The sequence below is a fragment of the Oryx dammah genome, unplaced genomic scaffold, assembly GCF_014754425.2.
Source record: "Oryx dammah isolate SB20612 unplaced genomic scaffold, SCBI_Odam_1.1 HiC_scaffold_2, whole genome shotgun sequence".
Taxonomy (NCBI): Eukaryota; Metazoa; Chordata; class Mammalia; order Artiodactyla; family Bovidae; genus Oryx; species Oryx dammah.
Genome location: NW_024070186.1, coordinates 102,700,850 through 102,724,567, shown reverse-complemented (window position 1 = coordinate 102,724,567; position 23,718 = coordinate 102,700,850). Strand labels below are relative to the sequence as shown.

At 40.1% G+C, this 23,718-nt stretch overlaps 1 protein-coding gene across 1 annotated transcript in view; it reads right to left on the bottom strand.

Moving 5' to 3' along the window:
- Positions 1 to 5,254: 5,254 nt before the first annotated feature.
- The window catches only part of GUCA1C (guanylate cyclase activator 1C), a 38,786-nt gene continuing 20,322 nt past the window's right edge, over positions 5,255 to 23,718 (bottom strand). Inside the window, 6 exon segments of the mRNA XM_040265678.1 lie at positions 5,255 to 5,389; positions 5,392 to 5,513; positions 9,105 to 9,156; positions 19,761 to 19,815; positions 19,817 to 19,855; positions 19,857 to 19,873. Of these exon segments, the coding sequence (XP_040121612.1) occupies positions 5,255 to 5,389; positions 5,392 to 5,513; positions 9,105 to 9,156; positions 19,761 to 19,815; positions 19,817 to 19,855; positions 19,857 to 19,873 (420 nt within the window).

The window sequence follows — 23,718 nt, the reverse complement described above, 5'->3', positions numbered from 1 at the left end:
TGGAGCCCAGAAAAATAAAGTCAGCCACTGTTTCCACTGTTTCCCCATCTGTTTGCCATGAAGTGATGGGACTGGATGCCATGATCTTCATTTTCTGAATGTTGAGCTTTAAGCCAACTTTTTCACTCTCCTCTTTCACTTTCATCAAGAGGCTCTTTATTTCTTCTTCACTTTCTGCCATAAGGCTGGTGTCATCTGCATATCTGAGGTTACTGATATTTCTTTCGGCAATCTTGATTTCAGCCTGTGCTTCCTCCAGCCCAGCGTTTCTCATGATGTACTCTGCATAGAAGTTAAATAAGCAGGGTGACAATATACAGCCTTGATGTACCCCTTTTCCTATTTGGAACCAGTCTGTTGTTCCTTGTCCACTTCTAACTGCTGCTTCCTGACCTGCATACAGATTTCTCAAGAGGCAGGTCAGATGGTCTGGTAGTCCCATCTCTTTCAGAATTTTCCACAGTTTATGGTGATCCACACAGTCAAAGGCTTTGGCATAGTCAATAAAGCAGAAATAGATGTGTTTGTGGAATGCAGGTGTCTGCGATGGTACACCAGGGATATAAAAGCATTTATTTTGGAAAAGATATGCAGGTGACTTCTATGTAGGCAGCATGTCACTGGCCCTCCCTTCCATTCGTGGAGAGGATCTCAGAATAAGAGATAGAACAAAAAGTACTTACTGGAAATAGAGCCCATGGGCAGCAACCTGAAATTCATTGGCCATTGAGCCTAAAATGATCTGGGCTTCCTGAGATTTGTGTCAAACAAGTCTTAAATTGTGTTTCTAAACAACGAATCATTTTGAAGGACTGGGGTGTCATTCCCTGCATTATGAAAACTTCATGGAATCATAGAAAACTAGAGTTGGGACTTCAGAGGTTTGCCCCCACCCACACCCCTTTGTGAGCAGAGGGGACTGAGACGCTGAGGAATAAACAACTTGTCCAATGTCATAAGAACCCAGGGCTGAGTCTTAGTCCAGTGCTCTTTCTGCCAAGCAATTCTGCCTCCCGAAATATTTTTCTCAATGCTGTCAGTCATCCTACTGATAAACTTAGCCTTCCCTGGGTTTCATATGAATGTCCAAGTTTTGCCTACCTATGACTGTCCTCACAGACTCTCAATATTGAGAAAGATATTCCCTGGCCACACTGTTTTAATGATTTAGGTTTTTGAAAGCATAAGACCCTAGCTTGGTTTAAATGTCAGGACTTTCCTGTATTTCATTTTCATTTTTAAAGGTTATTTTAATATGAATTTGTTGGGGGGGGGGGGCAGGAAGGGAGTAGAGAAAGCAGGCTCTTTCTTATTGGTTTCTTTAATGCAGCAAACCTTCCTTTAGGCCTCCTCATTTGCCTCTCAGACATAAATTTTAAACAAACCATATTTTCTCATTTAGTCCCCAGTTACATTTATTCCAAAACATTTTGGAAAGAAAAATGAAGGGAATATTTGCCACACCTAAAGGAGCCTGGTGGGCTACAGTCTAAGGGGTCACCAAGGAGTTGGTCACGACTTAGCAACTAAACAACAACCCACTCTCCTGAGCCCTCCACAGCCTACTCTTGTACTTTAAACCTCAGTTCCAGGTCAGTAGCTGCACCTCTAGGGAGATTATCCTCTCTCTGCCAGAAATAACCCAAACAAGGGACAGTAGACACAAGCCACTGACAAGGAGAAAGTAATTGCTCTAGAGCCTGTCATCGCCCTGGACCAGCTGCCACTCAATCTGTTTTCCCTTTTCACTTCCTTTCTTTGTTGATATTGAGCCAAAGAATCAGGCCATCTGCCTTCTGGTGAGTCTTCAACTATGTAGACAGATGTGAGTTATAGGATTTCAGCCTTCTTTAAGGGGAGGGGTCCTTTTTATAAGGTAAAAATTAGATCTTTTAATGCCTTTCATCTCTTAAAATAGTGTTCCTTTCCTTCAAAATGCCAAAAAATTATTTTTTTAAGAAGAAAACATATTGGAATATCTAGGATCTTGTTAGATGGCTGTAACTCTGGTTGGGCTACTGCCCTTTGATGATTTCTGAGGCTGTCACTCCCATTTAATTAAAAGGTACTGAGGTTCTTCACAAACCAGGCCCAACTTGTCATGGGATTCTTTGCTTGAAATTTTACTGTAAAAACCCCTGGGGGGTGGGGAGCAGGAACTGAGGAATTCTGATAAATACAATAAAAATTCAAAATTAAAAAAAATCTTTAGGCAGAAGTCTCTGATTAAAGCTTATCTAAAAGATGAATTTAAATTTAATGAAAGAGATATTTTAAAGTAAAGTAATATGACTTCATATCTCAGTTAGGGCTATTTCCTTGGACTCAGCATCACAATGCTAAGTTGCAGAAGAAATGATGAAGACTAGGACTTTGGAGGAATGTGGTATTAAGAGACAGAGTCCCAAAGAAATAATATGGTTCTGTTTTTCCAGCCTCTTTTTCTACCTCACCTATACATGATTTAATCTAAATCCTTGTATACCTAGATTTCATCTCATCTCCTTAGGACTACCCTCAGCAAACCTATGAAGTAGACATTACTTTATGATGTGTTCTCTTATGACAAGCAACTAGCTTTTTCACATCCTTCAACTGCACCCACAAACCCATTTTCCTAAGAATCTGGCAAGTGTGTGCTCTGTCTGCTCTTCTCACAGATGAGCAAAGCTATACTTTGGAAAGAGAATGGAGTACTGCTCTCACCGTCTCCATAAGCCGTGGGTCAACTTGAGAAGAGGCAGACCCGGAGTGAGTGTTGGGTGTAGTGATGGAACAGAGCTTAGAAATCTACCAGGCAGCATCCAAGGGAAAAACTGAAAGCAAGCCTGGTAAACTAGACAAAGCAGTCATGATTCCAAAGAGGGTGATGAGTGGAAGAGCATCATCCAGGTAGGAGGCAACAGGGAAGCTGGAGACTGGGAAGCCACCTGAGAACTATAGGGTTCAAAACATAAAGTGGGAGATGGGATAAAGCAGAGCACAGATGTTCTTAGGGTCTCTATGGGTAGGGAGGTGTCCTTAAGTGTCTACTTGGCTCACCCTATCTATTACATCTGTGTGGATAATTAAGCTATAAACCCTCAGCTCCAAAACCCATCTTTCCATATTTTACACTGTGATGCAAGGTTGGGGTCCTACTGACTACATTGCTCTCTTGCCAGTTGTTTCCCTGTTATGCTCAACCTGGATATGATATTACCAGGCAGCTATCTGGGAAAATGATACCACTTCTTTGAGTCTCAGCTACCAGGCATAAAGCAGGGATAACAGCCACATCACTGGGCCATCAGTATTAAATGAGCCCGCTCAGCCAATTCCATAGAAAGGACTTAAAACATAGAGAGAAAAGGGCTTCCCAAGTGGCACAGTGATAAAGAATCTACCTGGCAATGCAGGAGATGCAGGTTTGATTCCCTGGGTTGGGAAGATCCCCTGGAGGAGGAAATGGCAACCCACTCCTGTGTTCTTGCCTGGGAAATCCCATGGACAGAGGAGCCTGGCAAGCTGTAGTCAGTGGGGTCACAAAGAGTTGGACATGACTGAGCATGCATACACACAAAAAAAAATATTTTAAATTCTCTGTTTAATAGAAAGAATTGGTTAAGAGGACATTGGAGGACTGGAAAAGTCAAGCAAGACCCTGAAGTAACACAGAAATGGCAAGGAGCAGCTCCCATTCTAGGCAAGGGAAACAAAAGGAAGAGGCTGAGGTTATTAGAACTTAGAAACGTGGAAGCCGGGAACTAGCACCCAGTTTTATGTGGAAAGGTCATTGGGTGCCTCAGAGGAATGTGGTTGAAACAATGAAATCAACTGCCATTGCTGGGATGGGGCTGCTGCTGGGTAAGACTGTAATGATGTTTTCCTTTTCACTTCTACTGCTAGGAAGCTCAGAGTCCAGCAGGTAGCTCACCATCGGCAAATGAGCAGGATTTTGTGGCTTTACAGCTTCAGTGATTTTTCTTGCCTTTCTTTGTCCTTGATCATTCCACTTCAACATATTTCACATTACATTATGTATTTTGTAAACCTCAATCTTCTGAAGATCCTAGAAAATCCACTCCAGTATTCTTACCTGGAGAATTCCATGGACAGAGGAGCCTGATGGGCTACAGTCCCTGGGGTCAAAAAGAGTCAGACACAACTGAGCAACTAGCACTCACTCAGAATATTTCTACCTGCATCTTTATGAGCTTAAACTGCATCTTCATCAATTTGTTCACCTAAGTCTTCCTACCTCCATTTATACTTCATTTCTATTGCTGTGTGCGCCTCATCCATCCCTCTCTATACTTGATCCACATCTGTAACTACAGGGAGACAGGGACAGTCCACTCTTTGTGTGTTTTTAACCCAAATTTGAATATGAAAGCATAATTAGGAAGTTTTTAACGTAAAGACAGCTCACATCTGCTCTTCAGCCTCCACTGTTTGCATAGCCTGGCATTGCCAGAGGTACTAACAGGTCTGTGATATAGAACCCGAAGCTTTAAAAGTTCTAGCCCATCAAGAAATCTCATTCATCATTTCATTTTGGGGGAAAGGATATAAAAAATGAAATGTCAGAGCTATAATGTCAGGACCATTTAAAATGTCAAGTGCTTGTTGTTGCATAGCCTGGCTGTCTGCTGTTCTGATCAAACCTCCAACTGGCATAATAATTACAGATGATGCATCGAATTTTCATGCACAACTGGACCCAGATTTATAACAAATCAGATGGCAACATCCTCATTGCCCAGTCAGAAATTTTCTCCTTTTACTACATAGTTTAAGACTTTTCCTTTGGAGCAGAACATTATTACTGATTCAAGACAGCGTTCAGGGTAAGGAATAAGAAAGAAGGGCAGAAAAAAGAAGTTTTTCAACAGACCAGAACTCAGTCATTTATAATATACAGATGAAACAAGAACCAAGAGGCAGCAAATGCATTTGTCAAATGTGCGTTTAATCTAAGAATGTTAAATTGTTGAGACACTGTCTGAATAATCCAGTTCTGTAAGATGCAGACTAATTTAGGTGGGCAAGAAAACAGACATGCAAGCTCTAGTTTGCACTGATAGCCATGGAGGCAATCCTTCAGTTTAATCATGTTCTAACATGTGGACAGAGGACTGATGTATAAACAGAAGCAACAGTGCTTCTTTTTAGGATCTTTATGAGAGTTCTCTGTGGAACTTAAATGGGGTATTCATAAGCAGATACCAATGATAATAAAAACATATAATCAATAGCAGGTACATGCAGAAAATCACATTTCTTCTCCACTGAGAGTTTTCAATCCACCAAAAGCTGAGTGTTTTGCTTTGCATCCATTCCACAGCTTCTCAACTTTCACTGTCCCTACACCATTCTTGTCAGTTGGTTTAGAAGAAGCCTTTCTCCAGTGTCTGGTTATTTCCCACCACAGATTACTTTCAGTACATTGGAAAAGTCGAAGCTCTTGAAAACAATTTCCAGAAGGCCCTGATCTTTTTCCGTGCCATTGATAAATCCTTCTAAAGTCAATTCTCCCAGAAAATAAGAACAATTAGCAAAAGGCTTTGTCTACACCCCTCACTAACATACTATATATTCACTGGCATTTTTATTGGTATTGTTAGATCCTTTCATCTCAGACTCTTAATTCCTTGAATACCCTTCCATAGAAAGCATTGGATGCTAGGGTTGTTTGGTGAAAATACAGGTGATAATCTCTTTTCAAGTTGAGAACATCAGGTAATATATAATAACTATGTTCACATGTAAATTTTTAACATCTCTATACAGTATTAATTATTTGACCTTCAATACCAAAGAAAGGCAATACCAAAGAATGCTCAAACTACTGCACTACCACACAATTGCACTCATCTCACACACTAGCAAAGTAATGCTCAAAATTATCCAAGCAAGGCTTCAGCAATACGTGAACCATGAACATCCAGATGTTCAAGCTGGTTTTAGAAAAGGCAAAGATTAAATCGCCAACATCTGCTGGATCATCAAAAAAGCAAGAGAGTACCAGAAAAACATCTACTTCTGCTTTATTGACTATGCCAAAGCCTTAGACTGTGTGGATCACAATAAACTGTGGAAAATTCTTAAAGAGTTGGGAATACTAGACCATCTGACCTGCCTCTTGAAAAATCTGTATGCAGGTCAGGAAGCTACAGTTAGAACTGGACATGGAACAACAGACTGGTTCCAAATAGGAAAAGGAGTATGTCAAGGCTGTATATTGTCACCCTGCTTATTTAACTTATATGAAGGAGAAGGCGATGGCAGTACTCCAGTACTCTTGCCTGGAAAATTCTATGGATGGAGGAGCCTGGTAGGCTGCAGTCCATGGGGTCACAAAGAGTTGGACACGACTGAGTGACTTCACTCTCACTTTTCACTTTCATGCATTGGAGAAGGAAATGGCAACCCACTCCAGTGTTCTTGCCTGGAGAATCCCAGGGACGGCGGAGCCTGTTAGGCTGCCGTCTATGGGGTCGCACAGAGTCGGACACGACTGAAGCGACTTAGCAGCAGCAGCAGCAGCAGCAGCAGCAGCAGAATACATCATGAGAAATTCTGGGTTGGAAGAAGCACAAGCTGGAATCAAGATTGCTGGGAGAAATATCAATAACCTCAGATATGCAGATGACACCAGCCTTATGGCAGAAAGTGAAGAGGAACGAAAAAGCCTCTTGATGAAAGTGAAAGAGGAGAGTGAAAATGCTGGCTTCAAGCTCAACATTCAGAAAACTAAGATCTGGTATCCGGTCCCATCACTTCATGAGAAATAGATGGGGAAACGGTGGAAACAGTGTCAGACTTTATTTTTGGGGGCTCCAAAATCACTGCAGATGGTGATTGCAGCCATGAATTTAAAAGATGCTTACTCCTTGGAAGGAAAGTTATGACCAACCTAGACAGCATATTCAAAAGCAGAGACGTTACTTTGCCAACAAAGGTCCATCTAGTGGAGGCTATGGTTTTTCCAGTAGTCATGTATGGATATGAGAGTTGGACTGTAAAGAAAGCTGAAAGCCAAAGAATTGATGCTTTTGAACTGTGGTGTTGGAGAAAACTCTTGAGAGTCCCTTGGACTGCAAGGAGATCCAACCAGTCCATCCTAAAGGAGATCAGTCCTGGGTGCTCATTGGATGGACTGATGTTGAAGCTGAGACTCCAATATTTGGCCACCTGATGTGAAGAGCTGACTCATTGGAAAAGACCCTGATGCTGGGAAAGATTGAGGGTGGGAGTAGAAGGGGACGACAGAGGATGAGATGGTTGGATGGCATCACCGACTCAATGGACATGAGTTTGGGTAAACTCCGGGAGTTAGTGATGGACAGGGAGGTCTGGCATGCTGCAGTCCATGGGGTCGCAAGAGTCGGACACAACTGAGCAACTAAAGTGAACTGAACTGAATCTTGAAGATATGGTCAAGTCATAGGGGCATGAAAACTGCTGATTTCTAAGATCAGAGGGAAATGACTGTTTGCAAGGCTGTTTCTAACATTCTTCTCCCTGAGAAAATGACTTCAAGGACTATCCAAAGCTGTACAGAAGGGTAAACGTTTATTCATTCACTAGTTATGTAGTTCTCTCCTTTTCTGATTTTATATTTCTCATTGTGTCACCTTGACTTAAACCTTAGGTCTACACGGACCAGCTTTTCCAGTTTAGCTACAAAACTATTGACTTATACCCATGTGTACCAGCTGCTGTGTTTTCCACCACCCTCAGCCCACAAGACAGACTTTTCAACACTGGGTGGTGGGGGTGGAGGAGGGGCTCTCTGTCAACTTAAGTCATTTGGATTATACTAATGGGTATACTCAGGTTAAAAAGCACAGATGAATTTCCAAATCTCAAGGAGATTGTACTTAATAGAGTGTGTGTCTTGGTGGAGGTCAGTCAAAGTCAAGTGAAGTTACATTGAGTAACTTACTAGGGAATATGCGCCTGAGGCAGAAAGTCAGTAGGATATTGAAAGCAAGTGTTTAACTGTTCAGTTCAGTTGCTCAGTTGTGTCCGACTCTGTGCAACTCCATGGTCCACAGCACGCCAGGCCTCTCTGTCCATCACCAACTGTACCTGTCCTTTAATGGATGAAGACAAATATCTAACGACCACAATTGTGGCTCAAATACAAACAAGTATAAATCACATTTTTATAAGATCCTTTCCTTTTGGTTTCCATGGCAAAATAAGATTTCTTTAAAGAGAGAAATCTAATCTTTGTTCCTGTATGTTTTCTTATGCCAAAGAAGTCTGTGCAAAATCCCAGTAACAGCAGGTAGGATCAGAATTCCCTATGCATCCTAGGAAAGTGCAACTGTGGAACAAACCAAAGAAAAGGAAGGAAATCTGAAACTCGAAAGGAGAAGTAAGTGTGCAGTGGGGAAGGTCACATGATGTAGTGGTCATAGCGCAGGGGGCCATAAGTAAGAATGTCTCCTTTGCAAAGGGAAAACATAGCTGCTAGGTTTACAACCCAAAAGACTTTTCAGATTTCTAGGGGCTCAGTATGACCGCAAGAGAGGTGGGAGTGGAGATAAGGGAGCTGAAATCTGTTTTGACCACTCAACTGTAATAACACTTCTCCTTTATCACTGTAGGCAATAAGAAGAAGCCATGAGGTCGCAAAGTTGAACAAGACTGAGCAACTAAACACAGGATATAGTAGCATGTGTTAAAAGGCCAAGCAAGTTACTGATGTGGAAATGAGAAAAAAGATGAAATACTTATGGAATTTTAAAAATTTGCAATGTAACTGACATATTACCTTAAGGGGTGCAATATAACTTGATGTAACAAAGTAAGTTTAGCCAATATTTATCACCTTATGTAGTTACAATTTTTCTTGTCACAACTTTTAAGGTTTACTCTTAAGATGGAATTTTTCACTGCTCTTATGCTTTTCAAAATACCTATGAATTCTGCATATTTGCTTTTTTCATGTTATCTAACCCACTTACCAAAAACATTCTCCCTTCCAAATTAAGCCAACCTCTACCAAAAGCAACTTAAATGATATTTACTATTTCTAGCATACTTATTTTGAAGTTTTCCTCACTCTTTTCCTCCTAAAACTGAGCATTCAAACATTCATCAAGCCTTACTACAGTTGCCGTTTCCTCCACTGCATGCCTCTACCAGCATGGCCAGCCAGGGCTGCAAAGATGGAAGGTGCTCAGGAAACCTCAGCTGAGGAATTGCTTTCCTTTATCTGATATTCTCAAACATTACTTCCTGGTCCTCTTTGATTTGTCTGTGGATTTATGCCCAAACAAAGTAAAAGGATGGCTCTGTGTCTCCCTGGAAAGGATTGCCTGTGCAGGTCCAGAAATTTCCTGTCAAAAGATCAACTAGTCAAGAGTCTAAGTTGATGAGAAATGACCAAGCCAGAGCTCATGGGACTCAGGACCTAAAATAAAGCTTTGAGCTTTTACTTTTTGTTTTCTATTTAGAAACACATTAATCTTTGTGGTGCATAATTCAGAAATTGCACAATTTTTATATATTGAAATATACATAATACACAGAATGTATAGCCACATTATATAGGGCTGTTTGAGACCCTGAAGGTGAGTGTTACGGGTGCTTTTCCATCATCACTCATGACCAGGTTCAGTGGTTTTATTGGCAATAGGACAGTGTCCTGTGAATATTTAGTCTTGTTTCTGGAATCTGGTTGTTTTGCTGGTATTTCTGGATCTTGTCTTTCTTCCCATGAATGTCTTAAGCCCCAAACTGCCTCTTCCTTCCAAAATATAAAAATGTACTGAGTATGCCCCTGTTAGCATTTTTTTTCCTCTAAAGAAGTCAGGTTGGTTAGAAAAGAAACCAACCAGTGTCAAGGAATTGCTTTCCAATTCTTTCTAATAAGAACATGAAATTTTGTGCTGGGGCTGGGAAATTAGCAAAGATGGAATTACAGTTTCAGGAGCTGAGAAAAAGTGACACAAGTTCTGTATTCGTTAGCAAGGTGGCACTAGAAGCATTTAGTAGTATTTTATAGCTGAGTGTTATAAAAAAAGCTGCAATTTTTTGTCTCATATAAAGAAACTTGATTTTCCTATTATTTCCTGGTAGTTCCCAGTTTCCCAGTTTGATTCCAGTGTTCCAGTCTAGAAACTGGTCTTTCTGGTGAATCACTCAATAAAAAGTGATTCTTCATGTTCTGTCCCTGTTTTCATTTACCCCAAATTACCTCCTTAATAATGACCCTCTCATTTTCTCTTTGGCTTCATTCTGTTTCTTTTCACTTTCACAGTTTACTATTAGCCTCTTAAGTCTCCTTTATCCCTGGGCTATTTGGTACTTTGTTGTCTGGACAGTTTCTGCACTTGTGGTTGTGAACAAGTGTCTATAAATCTTCCTAAATCGCGTCAAGAATGAGCCCTAAGAGGCACATAGTAGCATGCCGATTGCTATTCTTCCCGAAGTAAAGGCTGCAGAATTCCATGCTTGATCATTTATCCTGACTTGTCTTGCTGTCCCTTGTGTTTTCATTCTTCAGTGATATTGAATGTTGAGCTTCAATTTTCTGTCTTTGTGATTCTCTTCAAAATCTCCTTTCTTAGATGCTTTTGTTCATAATATAAGAATAAGCTAACTTGTTGAGTAATAGCAATGATACATACTCATGGTAAAAAAAAAAAACACTACAGGAAAGTGTAATGAAAGAATCCACCTTTAACCTCTCTCTGTGCCTCATGTCTATTAGTACTTTCCATTGGCAATTAAATTCTGCTAATAGATCTGTATTTATATCTTATGACATCTGTAATGCATATTTGGGCTTCCCAGGTGGCTCAACTATAAAGAATCTGCCTGCCATGCAGGAGACTCTGGTTCAATCCCTGGGTTGGGAAGATCCCCCAGAGAAGAAAATGGCAACCCATTCCAATATTCTTGCCTGGAGAATTCCATGGACAGAGGAGCCTGATGGGCTACAGTTCATGGAGTTGCAAAAGAGTTGGATACAACTTAGTGACTAAACAAACCCATTTTCATATATGTTCATTTCTAAACTTGTCTCTTAGATGCCTTTCTTCCTACAGATAGCAATGTATACTGTGCTTACTCGTTCTTTATTTCCTTTGTTTTCCATGACATCTTATCAGATACTCATTATACAACTATTTATGGAGAACCTATTATGTGCCAGAAAGTGTGAGAGCACAAGAAACACCAAAGTAGATAAAAACCCAGAAATACCTCTTGCCCTCATGGAGCTTATAGCTCTTTGTTGCTTTATTTTCTTAGCACTAAAACTATACCTCTCTTTTGATCTAACTTTGATTTGCTAACTCCCATGATAATTATGTCTGGAATTAAAAATATCTATTCTGTATTTTTCTGTTCCAGCAGAATTGATGTTGGTCATCCTTCTGCAATTTTCAGTTAAATTGGGATTTTTTATATACATCCCTGAAGTTTTCTTTTTCTTTTTTTTGGTTGTATCTGAGTGTGCTGGAGTCTTCTTATCTTTGGCCTCAATATACATTGGATCAGATACAAATGCTGTGTTTGTTGCTTTTTATTTTGAGAAATCAGAAAAAGATATGTTGGCACATGGTCAACACTATTCTGCTACATTTAAACATTTCCATTTCTACCAACACCAATGTTTTTATAACAATGATAACAATACAAGTCTTATTTGAGGTATGTATAACTTATAAAAATGCAAATAGATATTTTCATCTGTGACACTCATTTCCCCTTTAAGTGTGAGTGAAGCCCTGTACCTTCCTCTGTCAAATTCAGGCAAAATCCTTTTATACTTCAAATATCAACCATCTATGTCTTCATTGCTTTCTCTTCCTTGTCCTTTGGTGCACTGGGCTGTCATTGTACAACAATTTTAGCACTTTTATCTTGATGCATGGAATGGCCCAGCTGTCCCTTGAGATGATACAACCACCTCCAATAATTTCCAAATAAGAGCAAATTCTATCAGTTTTAATTCTGTATATGCATTTGCCAAGAAAGAGTGGTTCATTGTTATTACAAAGTGCGACTAGATTGGTATCTTCATTTTATAAAAGCCAATGATATTTAAGATATGAGGTTTTATATTGGAGTAAATGATGTTATTAATTCTGTATGCTGTTCCAGAAACCATAAAGTATCCCCTTTCTTCTGAGTTATTACTATAGGTCAAAAATCCCAGTTCCCTAATTGCCCATGAACTCAGTTATTCCCTGAGCCCAACATCTTCTCTCTTCTAGATTTACACTGTTTTCCAACTCAACTCCATTTCTAGGCCCTTTCCAACCACACTCACCATTTTACCAGTTTCTTTGTTCTTGAGGAGATTACATAAATGTAAATGACTGCTGCATAATTTTCTGTTTTCTGGAACATGTTATCTGTCTCTTCAAACTGAGCCTCTTAAGGATACCACCATCCTCTCATACTTCTTTATGGGAAGTCACTTTTTCCTATACCCCCTCCATCCCTCACCAGCACTACAAGCAGGAGTCATAGATATTTTCAAACATTCTTGACTTGTCCGTTTGAAATTCACTTATGATGCTAAGTCTTAAAGTATTCATGATGTTCCATCTACTTTCAGAACACTCACCCTCTGATCAACTATTTTGACCCTGAGTTGAATGGTTTATCCCTCGCTACTCCAATCCTTGCCACCCTGCAGCACCTCTAGGATTAAAGTCTACAACAAAGAAACAATCTCCAGCATTTCTCCTGCTTGATGATTACCATTTCAGGTACATATTTCAAATCAAGTTTTTCACTGGCCTCATCAGGTCCTCCACTTTCCATTTTTTCTGGTTCTTTTCTAACTTCACTATTCAGAAAACGAAGATCATGGCATTTGGTCCCATCACTTCATGGGAAATAGATGGGGAAACAGTGGAAACAGTGTCAGACTTCATTCTGGGGGGCTCCAAAATCACTGCAGATGGTGACTGCAGCCATGAAATTAAAAGACTCTTACTCCTTGGAAGAAAAGTTATGACCAACCTAGATAGTATATTCAAAAGCAGAGACATTACTTTGCCAACAAAGGTCCATCTAGTCAAGGCTATGGTTTTTCCAGTGGTCATGTATGGATGTGAGAGTTGGACTGTGAAGAAGGCTGAACGCCGAAGAATTGATGCTGGTGAATTGTGGTGTTGAAGACTCTTGAGAGTCCTTTGGCCTGCAAGGAGATCCAACCAGTCCATTCTGAAGGAGATCGGCCCTGGGATTTCTTTGGAGGGAATGATGCTAAAGCTGAAACTCCAGTACTTTGGCCACCTCATGCGAAGAATTGACTCATTGGAAAAGACTCTGATGCTGGGAGGGATTGGGGCAGGAGGAGAAGGGGACGACTGAGGATGAGATGACTGGATGGCATCACGGACTCGATGGACATGAGTCTGCGTGAACTCTGGGAGTTGGTGATGGACAGGGAGGCCTGGCGTGCTGCAATTCATGGGGTGGGAAAGAGTCGGACATGACTGAGTGACTGAACTGAACTGCACTGAAGCTTCCTTAGCAACTCTGGGCAATCTGAATCTGTTCCTTGCAGCTTTCACATGTACTGACTTACTTTATTCTCCATCCATGTAGACTTATATAAAGTGATGACACCAAGTGGCTTTGATCTTAGTAAACCAGTAAGTCAGCATATTCACTTGAGACTAAGAGGTAGATGCAGGACTGGGTCCTTAGAGGAAACTCTTTGCTCTTGATACATTTTCAAGTTGTTTTTCTGAGAATTTTTATACTCTTGCCCAAATGTTTGGATTGCTCATGGCGGTGCTTTCATTTGGCGGTGCTTTCATTTGAACTCTCTCCCAGCCTCCTCCTCTTCATGTCCTGCAGAGTAAGCAGCCGCGTCTAAGCAAACTGCTACGTTCAACATGAGCCTCTACTGCCCTCTAGTGTTCACTACAAGTGATCCGTGGTGGGTAGGTTGATTCTGTGGAATGATGACAAACATAGTTCTCAATCCCTTATATCTATTCCCTCCCCTGATCCCCTTTTAACATCTCTTACTAACATATTTTCCACAATTCCAAACTTACTTTTTCAAGATCATTCCTTTTGGGGATTTGGTGTAATCCCCCTCCCTTCTCTTGGAATGTCTGTGTTGTGTCTTCTTGTTCCTGCCTCTGAAGAAATGCAACTTTTCTGAGATAAAGAGGAAACCAGGTTTTAGGGTAGAAAGAACAGATGAACAAGTGAGCAGCCAGTATAAATACGGAAAGAGCAGAAATGGAGGCAAGTGTGGACAACTCTTTCCAGAAGTGTATGGTCAAGGAGAAGGTATGGATAGAAGATGGCATAATTGAAGTTAGGAGGGAAAACTTAAGTTTATTCATAATTTGATGAGAAGCCTCCAGTAGAAAGAAATTCAGCCCTAAAACATATCCAAAAACAAACAGCAGAGAGTCCTTCATCCCCTACTCTCCCACTTTTTCCCCTTTTTATCTCCCTTCACCCTTTGTATTTACAAAGTATCAGTCACTGTGCATTGACTATAAATATGGTCAATATGGGCTTCCCTGGCAGCTTAGATGGTAAAGAATCTGCCTGCAAAGTGGGACACCCAGGTTCAATCCTTGGGTTGGGAAGATTCCCTGGAGAGGACCTTGGCAACTCACTCCAGTATTCTTGCCTGGAGAATCTCATGGATAGAGGAGCCTGGCGAGCTACAGTCCATGGGGTCAGTATGCTGCTGCTAAGTCGCTTCAGTCGTGTCCAACTCTGTGTGACCCCATAGATGGCAGCCCACCAGGCTCCCCTGTCCCTGGGATTCTCCAGGCAAGAACACTGGAGTGGGTTGCCATTTCCTTTTCCAATGCATGTAAGTGAAAAGTGAAAGTGAAGTCGCTCAGTCGTGTCCAACTCTTGGTGAACCCATGAACTGCAGCCCACCAGGCTCCTCTATCCATGAGATTTTCCAGGCAAGAGTACTGGTTGGGGTGCCATTGCCTTCTCCGTGGGGTCAGTATATATTCAGTCAAATTGTATCAGCTGCAAAACATTGCGCTGGTCAAATTATGAAGCCCAATGTTGAAGCTGAAACTCCAATACTTTGGCCCCCAGATGTGAAAAGCGGACTCATTTGAAAAGACCCAGATGCTAGGAAAGATTGAGGGCAGGAAAAGGGGACAACAGAGGATGAGATGGTGGATGGCATCAACGACTCAATGGACATGGGTTTGGGTAGACTGCGGCAGTTGGTGATGGATAGGGAGGCCTGGCGTGCTGTGGTTCATGAGGTTGCAAAGAGTCAGACACGACTGAGTGACTGAACTGAACTGAAGTGATATCATAAGTACGTTTTCCTGAAAGGTTCATGGTTTTGTCTCAATCATCTGTCTCCTACTCAATAAGGAAAGTGAGCCTGAGGTGAAGGGCTATTTTATCACTGTTTACATCTTTTACATAACACCAATGTGTTAAACTCTTCAGGACTCAAAGTTTGCTGGCGGTTGAAGACTTGCACTTTCTGCAAACTAAATCTAAGTTCAACTCTTCTGGAAGCAAATTCATTTTGCAACATTTCTTACCTCAGTGTGACAAAATTGAGGGAATTGTTTATTTCAGGTTTGCCATCCAACCTGTTTTCAGTTCAAAAACAAATAAAAAGATTGCATGTCAGTTCTGGGTAATGAGACTTGGAAATTAAATGAACTGAGTTTAGTCTAAGGTATTATTTTACACAGAACAAAGGGATCCACTCAACATACTAAGTAACAAAAGATACTAACAGCCCAGTGGAGAAAATATCACAGTGGTTTTGGATCCAGAAAAGACAGTTTTCTCAAGTTTTAGACTTATCTTTGATCTTATGATGAACATAAAAGGGTGTTCTATAAGCATCTAATGCTTTCTCACTGGCTTCTACCACTGGTATGTTTGTTTTTTTGTGTGTGTGCCTTTTGCAGAGCTATCAACTGGGAAGACAGATATGCATGCCTTGGAAGGATCTTGAATTCCTCTCAGTCTGCCAGCATCTTTTCATCATAAAAGCTGTCAGGGGACATAAGGAAAAAGACATATCCAGATTTCCTAGAGGGATGATTTAACCACTCTCCCTCCCCCGACTCTTGCCCCAGGTGACTAAATTAAATGACCCATGTTGGATGTAGAAATTAATAAAATTAGAGAATGGATTAGTCATCTGGGAATTCGAATGTAACTATCTTGATTGAACAGGAGAATCTTTAGAAAAACTGTTGGCAACATTTCAGTTAGAGGTATGTCAAATAGGACTGTCTCTTGCTGCTTCCCAAACATTACTAATCTCAGATCCTAGGAATAATCACAGTTAACAGTGGCGGAGCACCACTCTTGGCCTTAGCAAGCCGAGATCTCAGTTAAATAATACTTAGTGCAATGATTAAGATACATGTAGCCAGTCTCCTATTAGATGAACATTTAGGATTTCTCAGTTGTCTTGACAGAGACCCCAGAAGCCTCAAAACTTTGGCGAGGCATCCAGTATTCCCACATCCTGAAGTGATATTCGACTGCATGTGTAAGTCACAGTAAGAGATGATGAGATTTTTAGAATTTGTCCATCACCCAACTCCAGGCAACATAAGTGGGAATGAAGGTTTGACTGGAAGATTAAGGCCTAAGGGGATAATAATTTGGAAGTTGTCAGATGCCTCCTGTTTTCCCTCTTCTTCGAGGAGAAGCAAGGAAGTGGGGGGGGGGCGGCAAAGAGGCATGGTTTGTTTTCTTTCCTTCCTCCTTTAGTACATCTGTTTCTCCCCCACCTTGCTAAGCCCTTTCTCTGACCTCTCTGTGAGCTGGAGGGAGGAAGAGATAAAAGGAGAGCAAGAGAGCTTTGACTTGGCAGATACCATCATGTTTACAGTTGCAGAGTTCTCTGGATAGCAGACGTTTAAAGCCCATTCCTTCTCTGAAGCCTCCCACCCCCTGTTCATTACTGAGACTCTCCTGCAACTCCCTAGACATGAATTCATGTACTTTGATTCTAGCCCTTGAGGCTCCTTCTTTAGAAACCCAGTTCTAAACATCTGCACCACTGACATTTTGGACTCGAGGATTCTTTCTTGTCCTGTGTCATCCTATGCCTGGGTAGAATGTCTAACATCATCCCTGGTCTCTAAACAATAGACAGTAGCAGCACCACACCCTCCCCCATTCTCCAGTTGAGAATCAATTGTCTCCAGACTTTGCCAGCTGTCCCCTGAGGGAGGAGAGTAAAATCCACTCCTGGCTGAGAACCACTCTCCACCTCTCTTCTCCTGAGGATTCCTCGCTTCTCCAAGTGACTCAGCTGGACAAGATCCAAGAAAGCTCTCTACCAGCTTCCCCTCTCAGTGACCGATATCTGATCCAAGGAAAAACACAAGCATTTTTGGTCCCAGCAGATTGCAGGAATGCAGACATATTCTGAACTTTACCCCAGTACTCTGTTGCCATGGAATGCTTCTTTAGATTTCTCAGTTATGACTGGAACAGTGTGTTCCCTAAACTCCAGGGCACATCCACATCTTACCTGGTCTCCTTAAAACCTCATGCAATTGACATGAGGGCTCTTACATGAGAAATCCTCTCCAATAATCCTCCCAAGCCCTCACCTTGACCATTTTATACACTTGAAGTGTGATTAAGATGTAACTACTTCCTTAACTACTAGTAAATTCTGCCTATACTAGTACTTCCTTCAAATCTTAATGCTACCTGGGCTGAATTTCATTTTAACATCCTGCTATGTATTGGCAAAAATTACGCAGTATGTATTACTTCTTACCTTTGTGTTTTTCTTCACTTATAATTATGTAGAATGTATGTTTGTAGACCACTGATTTTTTATAATTATATATTTCATTGCATTAAAAGTTTTCCTCCTTTAGATTTTTTTAATGTGTACTATTTTAAATGATTCTGGGATGTAAATCAGAACTTTATCTTTGGCAAAATTGTTTTTCCTGATGAAAAGTAACTGACTCTAAAACTGAAGAGAAATTTTAGTCTGTTATGCAGACCACATTTTCAGGAATGTTCTATCAATTTATGCTCCCTCCACAGTGCCTTTACCAGAATTATATCTTACTATTTTTAACACTTTATTAATCAGAGACAAATAGCATCTAATTATTAATTTCTCCTCTTGCTAATTATTTCAGTTTGCCTATTTTCATTTTGTTCTTTCTAAACATTTTAGGGAAAAACTCAAATTAGCTATTTTTCTTTCCTTGGCTCACTAACTTAAGTTATACATTTCAACTAATGAAAATCTATGTAAACTTTACTGTAAGATTTAGAACAACAACAACAAAAAGTTAATCCTTTTGCTCTTCCTAGTTCTTTTGCAAATCTGACCCCCTACCTCCCCTGGGGAAAAAAAAAAGTGGATCATGTGCAAAATTTTGTGCTTGATTCTAAGAGGGGCCAAGGATTCCCAAAGGCCATAGATCCATAGACCCCAGGATACAAACGTCATGACTGGAGCATTGCTTTGAGGCACCCCTAGTATTTGTATGCCATATTATATACTTAGTCTTTTTTAAAATAGGTATATTTAAGATGTTATTTAAAAATTTATACTGGGTTGGGCACTTTATAGAACATTTTAGATTCCCAGTTTTGTATTGCAACATGTAAAAAGTATGCAGAATTTCTGAATTTTAACATTACAAAGTTCAATTACAAAATATCTTGGTACTCTTTTTGATGAGATTCAAGTAGAAGCAATATTAGTATTATCATACTCTTGAATTCTTCCCATGTGTTAATATTTACTAAATAGTGTAACAGCTTTGTTGAAATAGTCATTATAGTTCTACCCAATGATTTTTCCTCACAATTTTCCTTATACCATGCATTATGTGACTCAGCTTCATCTATAAATGGGAGAATTTGGACCATATCATCTCTGTGACATCTGATCCTAGTTCCGACATTCACAAATTCAGTGTATAATATTCATAATGTTTATTTTGCTTCATATCTTTATTCAGGCACAATGCCCCACTCAGTCACTTTTACTTGGGATACATTTCATCTCATACCATTATAATCACTATCCTCACTCCATTAGCAGAGAGTGGGGGTTAAGACTTACAAAGGGAGTCCTTGAATTTCAGAAATGGAAAGATCTGAGTTCCCTGAGCGATCTATTAGAAAACACTTTAGTCAAGTTTCAGAAAGATTCATTCCTTAGGACATTTATTCTTCATCCATGTCTCTTGCTATATAAACCACCTTATATTTCAGCTGCTCCCCATGAGACTTTCTGCACCGAGGCAGAGAAAAAGGTAAGTTGTTGTCATTCAGTCACTAAATTGTGTCCGACTCTCTGTGACTACATGGACTGCAACACCCCAGGCTCCCTTGTCCTTCATTATCTTCCAGAGTTTGCTCAAATTCATGTTCATTGAGTCAGTGATGCCATCTAACCATTTTATCTCTCTGCTGCCCCCTTCTATTGCCTTCAATCTTTCCCAGTGTCATTTCCCAAAGACAAGTTGGCCCTTTGCATCAGGTAGCCAACCTACGTTTATTTTTCATTCTCAATACCCTTCTAAATTTGTAAACTTCAGAGTGGACTGCACCTAGAAGAAAATGCTGATATGCAGTTGCACATTCAGTAACCAACAGGATAGAGACTGACATTGCTTCAGCCATTCTAAATACATGTCCCAAGAATAGCCAACCACATAGGGAACCGTCACTGACTCCACTGGGAGGAAGATGGTGCTAACTTTAGAATGTCCTCCTGCAAAGGATGCCTTACTACTTCACTTACCACACAGATGTTCCCTTTAGTCAACAGAACCATTTCCAACTACATCATATTGCTCAAAATACCACTTAATTTTTGCTTCATTTTTCTTGTACTACTGGATTTACAGCAGCAATAAACTCTTAAGTCAATAAATCCATCCTATGGAAAGCAAGGTAGAAAGGGAAATAAATATTTAAGAAGACCAATTATTTTTTATTTGGGAAGTCATCATTCATGAGCAGGGCCTTCAGTACAATAGAATACAACTCATGAGATTTTGGCATGAAACTATTCCCTGGCACTTCATTAAAAAGAACTGGTGTAAGGTGTATAGAGATAAGTAATTATAAATAAGTGGGTACATTTTCAGAGAAAAGGTACACTTTTTCTTTTCTTTGGCCAAGCGCAGCAGGTGGGATCTTAGTTCCCTAACCAGAGATTGGACCTGTACCCTGCTGCAGTGGATGCATGGAGTCTTAACCACTGGAACACCAGGAAAGTTCTGAAAATGTTTACTTCCTAAGACAAAAGAGAGTCTGAAATGCCATGATGGAAGGCTGAGTTCTCACAGAGAACACCCTACCTTGGTTTATTCTGAATACCTTCAGGTTTTTGCCTCCACTCAGGGAGAAGACCAGGTACCAATTTTCAATTACAGGGAAACATCCAGTACGTAGCTAAATTCCATACTGTTTTAGAGAAACTGGTTGAAGTTTTTTGAACTGCTAATCTGCAGGATTCCTTTTAATCCCATCATTTTCAGTATGAATCAAAATTAATTTTTTTTAGATTTTGTTGTGTTCAATCTTAGAAAAGATTAAGGGTTGCAAGTTTAGGTTGTTCCCCTCATCCTGTTTTAAATTGATAAAAACATTCTCAGTTGAAAAACAGCCTGTGCCATTCTTAGAATCATATACTTCAAACCTTGCTCAGCCAAATGCTCAACTATTTTAAGAAAGGTGGCCAGCTCTAGGGGAGCTGTCTGACCATTCTGCTTTCCCATGTGCTTTCAGCTGCTGATGGGCAGCATCTTCAGCCCAGGAAAAGATGCTATCTGCTGATTTTCTTTGGAATATTTGGGATGTCAAATTCTATCTACAAAAACAGGATGTTGCAAAGTATCCTTTTTCCTTGGAAATAAGGGACTTTAGGGTTACTAGTCTATAAAGTGATATGTTTTGAGTCTTTAAGGCTTGAGACATAATTCTACCAAGTTTCAGAAAAGTGAGAACCCACCAGCGTTTATGGATGTAAAGCAAAGCCTGTTTGGCTGGTTAATGGCTTTTTTGAGATTCCCACATTAAAAAAAATTTTTTTTTCAAGTTAATTCAGTCATTTTTATTATTGATTTTACAATGTTGTTTTATTTTCTGCTGTACAACAAGTTGAATCGACCATAAGTATACATATATCCCCTCCCACTTGGGCCTCCCTTCCACCTCCCATCTTACCTCACCAGGTTGTCACAGAGTGCCAGGTTGGGCACCCTATGTTATTTAGCAGCTTCCCACTAGGAAAAAAAAATGGTATTGATGCATCCATTTTCAGGCAAGGAATGGAGAGAACAGACTTAGGAACATAGGGAAGGAAAGGACAGGACAAACTGAGAAAGGAGCAGTGACATATATACAATATCATGGTTGGAGGCTTTTAAGTTTTGGGTTTTTTTAAAGACAACATCTCAGATATTGTAAGCTAGTATGTTAATCACTATAGCATTTCTTCAAAATGTATTATACTTTAAAGTTTTACTGTGGATAGTCAGAAAAAGAAAATATTTAAAAATCATTTCACTACCTTTAGGTTATTAGATTTTTTTTTTTTAATGGCAGGCATCTTTATCCCATCAGTAGTGAATGTCTATAAGAGAGAATACTTCTGCTAACAGATGGGTGTGGTAGAAGTGTCCTAAAAGAAGTCAGCTCAAATGTACCCAAAACATTAAGTGGTTTTACCTTTCCTCCACCTGCTTTTCCTACTGCTCACTTCCACTTCACTTGTTAATCCCTAGCAGAGCTATGGCCGAGACAAGGGAAATTATTAGAGAGTTGAAATGTAAGGTGACATCAAGGTATCATCTCCAGATTTGGTGGCACACAACCGTTATTTTTCAGAAGCAGGACTGGCAGGTGTGGAGGATAGAAGGTGGGTGATACAGTGTCTAACCACAGGTGCATCTGCTTCTAAGTCTTGTTCCTGTGTCTCCAGGGCTGACCAATCGATACAGCCATTTCCTGGGTAGTTATTGTGTATATTTACCAAAAGGTCACAGAAGCATCTTCCCTGTGAAGACAGAGCTGGTTTGTTATAAGGTGGATACTCCAGTATTTCCATAAAACTTTATATTTTATATTTTGTGATGACTCGTTTTACGAGTTTTGCTTCAGTGATCATAATTTTCAGTGTCAACTGGGCATGATGGATGACAACAAGGTAGACTGAACAGTGTTGTCTTTAGAACATTTGGTATTTTATGATAAGGCACAGTGGGTAGCTGGTCCTAACACATTTTCTTATTCAGGCTTCTAAAGCTCTAGGCAACCTCTACCAGGAGACAAGCAAAAGTATTTTCACTGTGTGGTTTTAAAATGGGCAGTTTTGCTCATCTACGGCCAAAGTCGATGGTTATGGGTGAGGAGACCTTTTACTTAAACAAGTGCAGCCTCTTTCAAAGGCTCCTGCAAGCAAAACATTTCCTGTTTTCATTGGAGCATTCTGTTATGTAGTTAGGCAAATTAATCCTCACAACCTGCAGTCAGATATCCCTTTCCAATTTTCATCCCATTAAGATTTTGTATAAATTTGCATTGGTGAGACAATTCTGGAGAATGTAATTTAATAGTTTGTGTTCATCTTGGAGATGGCTTTAAGTAAAATGCTTGTTCTGTAAAAAAGAACAAAACTTGTCTTCAATTGATCTATAGATTTAGGATGGGTGAGAGGGGAAAAAGGACCTACAGAAAAGGCAAGATATTTCTCCAAATGTGACTAGGAGTCATGCAATAGAGAATGTCCAAACCAGCTTTTCTTTTGGGCAATCCAAAGGAAAAGTTGTATTTCTGTGGTTGAACTATGGGAGCCCCCATGGCACATAGAACTGTATGAAGAAGTCTGACATTGGCCTTGAACCAGAATGGGGTTCATAAATTCTATGTCAGAATCAAGTATGGACCTCAAAATACAGATTCCTAGACACTAACATGACCAACAGCATCAAAACCACTTGGGATGGAGTCCAAGAACCTGCAGTTTAAGATGTTCTACAGGTGATATCTTACATATCTTAAGATTTGGGAATTACAGACCTACGCTGTTTTTCTTATCCATGTCTATCTTTGTAGACAATATTACTATCTAACAGTTTTCCAAGTGGCTCTGTAATGGTGGCTTACTCTCACACGAATTTATAAACCTTTATTCAGACTAATTAGAAAAATTATGACCCACAAGGTGCAGCCTCAGAATGAGTCATGAGTACAGTCTAGCCAAAAATTAATTTCAAAATAACAGCAAGCCTTTCATTTCTGGAACGTGACTTGCAAGACATTTATAGGTTTCTGCCCAACACCCCCTTCCTTGCCCATCTGCTCCTCCACGTGTATACTGATGCTCCATCTTCAGCGGTCTCCACTGCCCCATTCCTTCACATGCCTGCCCTACCATGAGAACATTTCATTCTTTTATTCCAATTTCTCATAATTCTGAATCACAAAACTCTAAAAAGTGAGTTTGGTAAGGGAAGGATCTTCTTTTGAGGTTGAAGGGTGGGTTGGAAATTGGATGAAGACAAAGCCATCTGGTGAGCCTCAGGAGAGTTTGAGAGCCTGTACAGTTTTACTCCACAAACATTTATAGATTTATACATCATCTTCTTAGGATGGAGCAGATTACAGGGAAGAGTTAAATGGGGGTCAAGATATGGAAGCATAAATTTCTGTTTCTTAAGGGAGTTTGGTTCCATTACTATGTTGTTTTGTAGAGGGTATTCAAATGAGGGGAAGAGA